At 43.5% G+C, this 10,388-nt stretch overlaps 1 protein-coding gene across 1 annotated transcript; it reads right to left on the bottom strand.

The window, feature by feature from the left end:
* Positions 1–1,156: 1,156 nt before the first annotated feature.
* ZFP36L1 (ZFP36 ring finger protein like 1) lies at positions 1,157–6,376 on the bottom strand. Its single transcript, XM_053285149.1, has 2 exons — positions 6,092–6,376; positions 1,157–3,759 (listed from the first exon to the last, which is right to left on the bottom strand). The coding sequence occupies exons 1-2, from the start codon at positions 6,146–6,148 to the stop codon at positions 2,806–2,808; spliced, it is 1,011 nt and encodes a 336-aa protein (XP_053141124.1). The 5' UTR covers positions 6,149–6,376; the 3' UTR covers positions 1,157–2,805.
* Positions 6,377–10,388: the final 4,012 nt, after the last annotated feature.

Here is a 10,388-nt window from a genome sequence, read left to right as displayed (position 1 = left end):
TAGTTTAAGGTACCACACAAGACTCTTTTGTTGCAACAGACTAACATGGCTACCCCCTTTGGAATTTGTCCCAGATTTTAATTTTTTTCTAGTTCAACCAAGGGATCTAGGAATGGCTGAAACAGCCTCCTCCACACATCTCCAGTGAAGAACTAGTGTGCAAGTCAGAAGCACATACATACCCATTTATATAAAGTGCTGGGTTTTTTTGGAGCAATTCAGTCATGGCAAATATATCCACATACTTCCAGTTCACATGGTCTGTCTTCCTTGCAATCACATGCATATTCAAGACTGAAGAGGTCAGCAGAGCTGCTCTCATGTATATGCCAAATTACGGAAGTGTTGTGTGGAATGTTATTCTTACCAAATATGGCTAATAAGAGCCAAAGTGCAAGTGAACTATGTTTGGCTTATGTTCTGGTCATGTATGTTCCATGTTAACCTATTTTTGAACCCATCTTTTACTCTATATTCTCTGGCTTACCCCTTTGTTACTACATGGTGTGGCACGATACTAAATCTCAGACACACTCGAAGCAAGTATTGTACAAATTCAGAGGTTTGTATGCACATGTGTTGCATTAAGGAACTTTGTGCTTGAAATACATGAGAAACTTTTATAAGATGTGCAGGAAACTAGTCCTCCAACTTTGCAAATAGGACAGCTAATGAAACACTTTGTAGGGCAGGGAGGATTGATTTGTTAGTCGTGCTGTTCTAGAATATTTGGCACAGGAACTAAGTATACCAAATCAATGATATGCTTTCAACAATTCCTAGAAGCTCAAGTTAAAGTTTGGATCAGAAGGCAAACTGATGCTTTTGTTGTGCTATTAGATGAGCTATTTGGCATTTTGACAATACAATATGCTCTCAAATCAGAACTTAAAACATGTTGTCATCTAAAACCTAAAATCACACTATTTAAAAAACACTTTATTAAAAAGGATCCATCTCTTAGAGCAGAAATGAAAGCCAAATATAAGATCCAAGTAGATTAGCTCAGTCTAATCTGATCTAGACCCTAAGAAGAGTTGATGTGCACTAAAGAGTCATGTAAATTAAACATATTCTGGTACAAGAGGATTTGGTAAGACAGGATCTTGTTCTGAAGTTAACTTTTTCGGTAAGTAAAACCAATTTCACTGTCAAGTTCTTGAAAAAACATTTGGGCTTTATTGATTTAAACTGCAAACAGTCGTTACAAAAGATTCTTTTAAATAAACTCACACAAAGGAAAAAAGAAGAAAGCAATGTAGTGAACAGTAATGGGAAAAATTACATTCAGTGTGTTCTTTGTGCCAGTAATGTTTACCTTAACAAAGGAAACACTCCAATCTTGGAATACAGAAATGCAAAGACAAACTGCATTTGGAATGTCTTCAGACAGGCACTTGAAACCAGAGGGTAGATTTTTCCTTTAAGTACTTACAAAAAAGAAGCAAGCAGTCTTCCTTTTTATCATCTCACAGCACAGTTTGTGCGTATACATTCTAGAGGCCAGCAGTGAAATTCTGGCCCGCCTGAAGTCAGTGACAAAGCTCCCAATGACAACAGGGTGGTCAGAATTTCACCCCATGTGGGAAAGGCCTTGTTAGGGCAAAGAGAGGCAAAGAAGCACATTAAACTCAATTTGCAGTCTGACACAAAGGGGGGAACGATCTAAAATAAATAATCCAAACACAGCTGTTTTTTTAAATTAATTTTTCATTTTTTAAAAATAAAATAACCAAAAAAAGTGTAAAGTTACAAAAATGTCATTGTAGTATAATATATTAAACTGTGGGGGAGGGGAAAGAAAAAGACTTCACAATCTTAAGATTAATATGGAAGATCATAATTTAAACATAAAAGAATATATTCTATGAATTCATCATTCCGATAAATATGAACAAAATTAACAAAAAAGCATAGGTTTCAGCAATAAATACGTTTTGATAAGTTAAATAAGCTTTATATTGTTGTGCAGTGACAAGCAAAATTTGCTCTCCAATTTCTGAAAAGTTATACAAAATTAAAAACCCAGGAAAAAAAAAAAGCTTGGCGTGAGTGCTCTATGGATAGGTCTATTGTACTCTAGAGCAAAACCATTAAAGCTATATCTAATGGAACTTTGTTTACACAGAACTTGCATGTGTGGAATGAACACCGTTAGACACACCCCTCCCCAATTCTCTCTCTCTCTTTTTAAAGGTGTCACATCTACACACGGGGAACTTGTAGCACCAAAAGCAAGTCTTTCATTGTCCATCTGGCTTCCCTCTCCAGTCACCAAGTCCCGTGCATATTACAGTTATTGTCCATTCTCAGTTGTTCTTCTGGTTGACCTGAGCAGATTCAGGCAAGATTAGTCTTTAGAGGTGGGAAGGGTTTGATGTTAACATTTGTCCACATGCCACATGTCTACAAAACATTGGCCAGAGTAAGTGAGGGGAGAAAGAAGGGTAAAATCCTGCATCATGGTCAGTGATGGGAGCTGCTGGTTCCGGATATTCCCTGCACATCTGGAAATGCACAGAGCTCTGTGGAGGCTGCTGGTGCCCTCTGCAGCTGGAGAGGTAATATAGTCACAGTGAAAATGTTAGAAGGCACTACATTTGTAAACGATTATCACTTTTTGTTGTAATTTTGGCACTTATGGTTTCAGCCAGTGAGTGGACTTTAGGCAGGTGGACTATCTTTGTGTTAACATCTAACCCAGAGATGTTAAAAGAAAATTGGGAGATGGCGGTGGCAGGGAGGAAGAGATTACAAGTGTAACATTGTAAGAGAGGTGGGAAGAGGCCAAAAGGCAACACTAGGTTACTCATCAGAGATGGAGAGTCTGCTGAAGATGGGAAGACGTCTTGAGGTGTCCAGGATGGGTGAATCCGAGCCACTCTGGCTGCTGCTGGAGCTGCTCTGATAGCCTTCCTGGTCGGAGAGGGAGTCCTGAGGACTTGGGGGTGAGTCAAACATGTTGGGGGACTCAGACATAGGCCGAAGGATGAAAGCAGTGGGTGAGCCCCCACTAGGCACTTGTACCCCCATGCTGGGAGCAAAGAGATTGGTCAGCTCCTGGCTGGAGAAGGTGAAGGGATTGCTGGCACAGTCAGGCAGAGTAGGAGAGCCCAGAAGATCATCGGCACTCATGATGGGTGGAGGGGTTATCGAGGTGGGACTGTCCAGCAGCCCACTGGCAGCAACAGCACTTGGGAAGCCAGCAAAACTGAAGCTGTGTTGGAGGCGGGGCCTTTCATTGATGGCAGGCTCTCGACTGCCTGCCACTGCTCGACGCTCCTCGGCATTGTGGATGAAATGACAACGAGGCCCGTAAGGGCAGAAGCCAATGGTATGGAAAGTGCGGCACAGCTCCGTCTTGTACTTGGGATGGCGGGTCAGGCTTCGCAGCTCATGGATGCCATGGGCAAACTGGCACTTGTCTCCGTACTTGCAGGCCCCGTTCTCCTCAAAGGGGCGGCACAGCTCTGTCTTGTAGCGGCTTGAATTGACTTGTCCGCCAGGCTGCTTTTGCTGCAAGAGGCGCTCACCACCTTCAGAGAAGGAGCGGTCACGAAAGCGATTCTCTCTAGGCCCCAGTGCTGGGGTTGGCTCCCCCTTGAGGCTGCTGAGAAGGTGGGTCTGATGGAATTTGGAATTTGGCAGAGTGACAGAATGTCTCCTGGGGAAACCCCCGCCAGCTGGAGTTCCCACTGCTTTCCTGTCCAACAGACACCCTCCAACACCTGAAGGGTTGTAGTTCAGCATCTTGTTACTCTGCAGACAAAAAGCAAGGAAGCAGTCAGTAACCTGGCTTTCTACAAAACCCTGTAGCTATCTCCAGACTCCACCTAAGCCTAGCCTCTCCACAGCCAAGCCCTTTTTAGATCTGTGCAACAGATTCAACAAGTCACTAGAAGACCCACCAGGAATCTCTGGGCCACCAACTTGTCCTGGTAAAGATGGGCTACAAACCCAAATATGCCTCTGCCTTTCATGGAAAAGCCATTGTCAAAATGCCTGCAGACAGCACAGTGAACAATGCCCTAATACAGCAGCCTTTGCTCCAGGTTTATTTGCTTCAGTTAAACATATTGCCTCTATGAAACACAGTTGTCCTCTGTCCTAGGCAAGTGCCTACTGCATCACCCAGCCATTTCTAGAGTCAGCCCTATCCCCAAAGCATGTAGGGGAAGCATCTTAGTGACTTCCAAGGCATTCAAACACACTGAAGTACAAAAAAATAAACAAGACCATTCAAAACTGGAAAAAATAAACCAAGCGCAGGAAAGGGTACTAGAAGATGAGACAGGCACTTTGACTATCATTCTGTATATATAAAACACATCCCTTTCTAGAGACTCAGAACTTCTGCTTCAGGAAAAACAGAAGTATGCAAAAAACTTAAAAGCTGCAAAAACGTGAGAGACTTTGGGAAACATGCTAGTTACTAATCTAAATTAATCCTATCCCTCTTGCTCCACCTCCTGCACAGGAATTTCATTTCATGTGATCCATCCCAGACTTCACCCATAACCACAAGAGGATTCCTTTGCAATTAGCCTTTTGGCTGCAAAGAAGAGTCTGCAGCCTCCGTTTTAAACAGCTCAAGAGGATCGGGGAGGGAAAAGGCCAGACTTTAGACTCGGTACGTTTACTAACACTTATTCTAGAAATCTGCCTTTATTTCCTTAGCTTTTAGAAGGATCTCGTTGTGTGTTCAACACATTTAAAAATAAAGCGGGAAACTCACAACGCCCAGATTAACTTCGAGTTGGAACTTGTTAGCAGCTATTAAGAATGCAAAAACTGCTCTGCAGCTTCAGAATTTAAACAATCTATTTCAATGGGATATTGTTCTCCTGAAGGAAGCATTCTGCAGCTTACAGACTTTTCCCACCGACCACATTATGTTCTAGGGCTGATCTCCACAATTGCCTCTTCCTTCAAACTCAGCCAGTTATTAAAAAGAAAAAAAGACATGCATACAACCATTGGCTGAAGAAAGATAAGCTCGCGAGAAACAGAAAAACAGCCACATGAGTGGGATGAGAGCGATAAGGCAGGCAAATTGTAAGCTGCAAGAAGCAACAGCTTTGACTGTAAGATTTGGAACGCGAGGGGGCGGGGTGATTACCAGCAAACGTTATTTTTAATAACACCCCCCGCCATCTCCTCCACAGCACACACCCTGTATCCCCTCGCCTCACAAACCCGACTTATGGGAAATCGTGGCAACACGATCAGACATGTAAACAGCTTTCTTTCCCTACCTCGAAGAGGCAACTGAATGTGTGGGCAAGAAGTCATCATAAGCAAGAAACTTTCCAACACACACGTTGAACAGTTCTAGTTAGTGACCGCAGAGGCTGATTTTGTTATTGGAAATACAAGGGGAAGAACTTCACAATCTATTCCAATTCTGCATTCACAACATCAGTTACAACCATCTTAGTACAGAATCGAAGATGATGAATGGCTTCCACAAGGAAAGGAACTTGTAGAGCTGCAATCCTAAACACACTTGCTGCTCCACTGGACTACTAACTAATCTGCACTTCTACACAAAGGCTTTCATGTGTTTGAAAAGTTCTCTCTCTTTAAGGGTTATACTAGGGAAGCGGCAGCAACCATTCTGAGCGTGTCAGAAAGAGAAAGAAAAACTACACCGCAAAAGACCTGGTATGCAATCCCAACAAGTCACTCAGACAACCTAAAAGTCTTATTTGAGAAGGCAGCCGGTGAGAATCGCCTCAAACAACTAAACTAGAACTTCGTTTGGCTTTTTAAATTTAAAAACTAGTTTAAGAACATCGTTTAAGGTTTTAAAGCGCTCTAAAGCTTTTTGCTAGACTTTTGGCGCAACAATCAACCTTAACTTCTTTCTAGGCAAGCCTCCCTGAATAAATTAACAGGGCTACAGAGACCAGTAAGGACCACAAACAAAACTTGCATTGCTTTAAACAAACTTAACTACTGAATATGGAGGAAAAACAGGGCGGGGGTGTCAAACACAGATTGAGAGCAGCCCCCTTTTCGTCAGTCCACACAGGCGAAAAACCTTTTTCTAAAAGTTGAGTTCTAGAAAAGAATACGGGAGGCAACTTACTTTGCATAAAACTTCACTCAGGTCAAAGATGTTTGGAGACACGAGGGCTGTAGACATCTTCAACTAGCAAAAAGAGGGGTGAAAGGGTGGAATAATTATAATAAAAAAATAAAATGAATCACAGTGTTGTAAGGCACAGCCTCCAGTTTCCCTGGGTTGGACTCCTTTTGCCCCCCTCCAGCTCCAATAATTCTCCCTCCTCTAAGGGCTTTGCTTAAAGCGCAATTTATAAGTTTCAGAGCTTACCCAATGGGAGGAGCTCCAAATTCATTTAAATGAAGGAGGAGGAGGGAGATGATTGACGTGAAGACTGATTCACCCATGCGGTCAAACCCAGAAAAACTTTGCGGGGGGGCGGGGGGGAGGGAAAAGAGAAGTGGTAGAAGAAGTTTTAAAGGCGTACTTTAAACTGAATTATTTTTAAAGGAGGGAAACTTTTTAGGAGTGCAGTGTTTCTGTAGGTTACCACTCTAATTTGGAAACGGGGGCGGGGAAAAGAGTTCGGTGAGACTCTTTTGTCAGGACTTGAATGCAACATGTGACACTATTCTCTTCGCCCACTCCGGCCTGCCCCCCTTCTTTCTTTGCTTAAAGGCGGGCTGAACTGTTGCAAACTGCATTGCAAGAAGAGAAGCCGTTTTCCATTGCACACCATCTTTCTTTCCAAGTCCTCCTGATATTCTTTTCTTCCCCCGCCAATCCCCGCCATTATTTAACGTTCCTTGTTCTTCGCGTGGCTCAAGCAGCAGCTTAGAATTAACTTTAGTCTATGTTGATAGCGAGTGCGCTCAAGAAAAATATATTTAATTAAAGGTTGAACCCGTACATCCACTGACTTGGGAGTAAACCAGCGGAACTCAGTAGGACTACCTTCTAAGTAAGCATGAATGGGATCCGGCTGAATGGCTCGGACTCTACGCAAAGTTACTCGGAAATCAGTTCTATTAATAGCTTCCGTGTAAAGACTGGCATATAAAAATAATTTGGCAAAAGTTGATCCTTCCAGTAACCCGGAATGAAGGTGAAACTAGAAGATGCAGGTTATGGGAGAGGTGCTCTTCCCCCTTATTTTTCACAATACTGAACTTGGAGCAGCCGCAGAGAATTAGTCAGCTACTTCCTGTTGGGCAAACGCAAGGTTAGCTTTTCTTGGAGGCTTGTTTTTGTTTCCTTTTTTACAGAACTGCTCCCACTGGGCAGGCGCAGGTCCAGCTTTCAAAGCTACGCTGCTGATGCCAGTCTTAACATTGCTAAATCATATTTCTTTAAAGGCGACCCGGTTTTTAAAAAGGGCTTATAAAAGGCCCTTTCTCCATCTTGCAGGCTTGCTACAAGTGGCTTTTTGGTGGGGGTGGGGCTCAACATTCAATCAGCCTTTTTAGCCTTGTGTGGTTTTGTAACCTCCCCTCGATTCTTTTAATTATTTCGTAGATGGGTTCCCACTTCATTCAGATTCTATTTCGCTTTCTTTTCTTTTTTGCCGGGATTCTAGTTTGGGATATGGACACTTGCATTGGAATGTGACGAGAGGAGGGAGGAGGGGGAGAGAAGCCATTCTCTGTCGCTTGTGTCTGGGAGGGAAGGGCCATTGCAGCTTAAAGTCCCCCGCTGCCCTTCTTAAGTTGTGGAACAGAAGGTTTGCCTCAAATGGAAATACCAATATTTCTTTCCTTCCTATTTCCATGTGCCCGTGTTACAATAAAGTGTCAACCACACAAACCCTCAGATGTTTATGGCACAATACTTAAACTGCTCGAGCTGTTATGAAAGAGCGCGCGCCGTAAGAGCATTTTCCATTGCGGCGCAATTAGGCCACCTAGTTAACAGCACGTTTCTGGAGTCAAAGCGAGACTCGATAGTTCTGTCGTTCCCTGCTTGTTTCTCGCTGGCCTCCCCTTCTCGGCCTCCCATCCCCCGCTCACCAGAGGGCTTCGATTCTACAGGCTGCAAGTTTCCCCAACTCAAAAAGCCTTCCAGTTTGGGCAGGCTTGCATCTGTCTGCTTTGATTGAAATTGATTGCCTCCATTTTTAACAGCGCCCTGCTGCTGCCTTTGCATTTTTGCAGGCTGAGTCGCTTCATGTTGATTCACATTCCCTCCCCTTCTCCCCCCTCCCTTCAGCCTTACTCCTTTTTTCCGATTTATTGAAAACTGGCACGATTCTAACTGTAGGAAATTACTCCCCTGCTCACATTCATGTAAATAACTCAAACGTGTTGCTGGTTAAATTAGGGTGTTTGCTAATTTCTGCGTTTGCGTATTGCGTTCTCACAGCCGCCATCCGTCTACCCTTCCCATTTCTTTTGGTAAGCTGAATGAGTATGCTATACTTTTATAAAAGTTGCTTATCCTTCCAGATAACGAGTGCCAGATTTATTTCACAAGAGCGTGGCAGGGGAAGGAGGATAAAGGGTAGGGGGAAAGATTCTCTCGTTTAACATCTGCGTGCGTGGACTGACTTCTTTCAATAATGGATCTTGCAGGGCCACCACCTTGTTTAGTCCTCTGCCAGGCAAAACTTGGAAAGGAAGGAAATTGCTGGAACAAGGATTCTTGCAGCAGCAATCCGGGCGGGCAGGAGAGAGAAATTCGGAAATGGCCCTCCCTTTTTGTAAGCGGAACCCAAAGGCAGCCAGCTAGCCAAGCCAAGAGGAAGCTCCGCCTTCCAGTGCCTGTTTGCGGAATTTGTAACAAGACCAGCGTTAGGGACAGGTTCTTGGCCTAGATTAAAGGGGGTTTCCCCCCCTCAAGGAACACTTAAGTCCTGTTTGAAAAACAGTTCCCGCATCCGTAATTCGAATGTGAAACCTATATTGTTTAGAATGCAAATTTGACAAGTGACTGTCTTCTTTCCTGCTTTAACTTTCACTTGCCATCTGAAGCCCCATGCCTAAAACATATTTTCGATTGTGAGTCCATTGAGGATGGAGGACCATCTTCTTATTCTTTTTGTATGTGTAATGCTTTGAGATTTATTTATTTTTTTAAGGTTAGAAAGCAGTATATAACTAATAACATTCAGAAGTGAATCTCGCTGAGTTCAATGGACTTTGTTTGGCACAAATGGCAGTTTCCCTCCCTGGGCAAGTCGCAGTGGAGTGTATGTATGTGATTTGGATCGGGAACGAGGCAAAAGAACTAAAGGTCCCCTTCTCTCCCAGACCAGGGCTCCGTGGCTCCTATTTCCATTAAAACAAAAACAACTTCAAAACTTGCAGAACCTAAGGACATGTATGAAAGTCATGTCTAGTTTGGCTCAAGATTGTGTTCCTGTTTTTTTCTTGCAAAACATACATTTTTAAGAACTGAATCCGCAGTGCCCAGCCTAGCTCCAATATTCAGTAAAGTGAGGGATCACAGCAAATACACCTTGTTCCTCCTCCTGTGTGCTTGTCTTGCATTTTTTTTTTGTAATTAGAAAGAAAGTCACACAAATCGCTTCTCCAGAGGCTACTTCACAGTACCCTGTTTCCCCGAAAGTAAGACCTACCCCAAAAGTAAGACCTAGCAGTAATTTCTGATGTACCGCTAATTGCCCTAGTGCATTTTTGGGGGCTAAAATTAATATAAGACACTGTCTTATTTTCGGGGAAACATGGTAGCAGGCAATTGCCATTGAAACACCAAAGAAGTGTTAGGGGCCACCATGGTTGTTATTTGGCAGTGTTTGGGCAGAAGCAAGCACCATTAGTGTGAATCAGCACCAATACACAGGGACCTCGTATTGTAGGGCTACACAACTTCAGACCCTCTGCAAATGTTGGACTACAATCAAAGCGTCCCTGATTATTGGCCACTGTGGCTGGGGATAATGAGAGTAGTAATTAATACCTGGAGAGCCAAAGTCCTAATCTGTGGTCACTGAATTGAACAATATCTTTGAAAAATATGTCTTGAAAAATAATGCCGGGAGAATGACATACATCATGGCAGTCACATAGACCGTACCCATGTGGAGTGGTGGTTTGCACAAATGGTGCCTTATGTGATCACTTTTGAGAGGACGCCCACCTAGAGGCCCTGAAGACTCCTGAGGCATGTATAGTCTGCTGTACATTATGAACTGGCCCAGATATTGACTGCTCATGCCAGTAGATTACTCACAGGAATAGTTATTTGCATGGATAAGTAGGCTCCAGTTAGGGTTGCCAGTATTCCACTGCTCGAATAAGGGACACAAGGCAGAGAGTATGCAGGAGTCATTGGGAGCATGCAGGAGTCATTGGGAGCCAGAGAGGCGATGCTCACAATTGCCCAAAAGCGGGCTAAGGGAGCCTAGATCACTTTTGGGCGGTCA

This window comes from Hemicordylus capensis, chromosome 1, assembly GCF_027244095.1.
Source record: "Hemicordylus capensis ecotype Gifberg chromosome 1, rHemCap1.1.pri, whole genome shotgun sequence".
NCBI lineage: Eukaryota > Metazoa > Chordata > Lepidosauria > Squamata > Cordylidae > Hemicordylus > Hemicordylus capensis.
This window is presented reverse-complemented; position numbering and strand designations above follow the sequence as displayed.

What these genes read in the sequence shown, in the direction of transcription:
- ZFP36L1 (XM_053285149.1), bottom strand. Translation starts at nt 6,148, where the DNA reads ATGTCTACAGCCCTCGTGTCTCCAAACATCTTTGACCTGAGTGAAGTT. An exon ending in TGAGTGAAGTTTTATGCAAA is followed by an intron (nt 3,760 to 6,091) that starts GTAAGTTGCCTC and finishes TTTTGTCTGCAG; the next exon opens with AGTAACAAGATGCTGAACTA.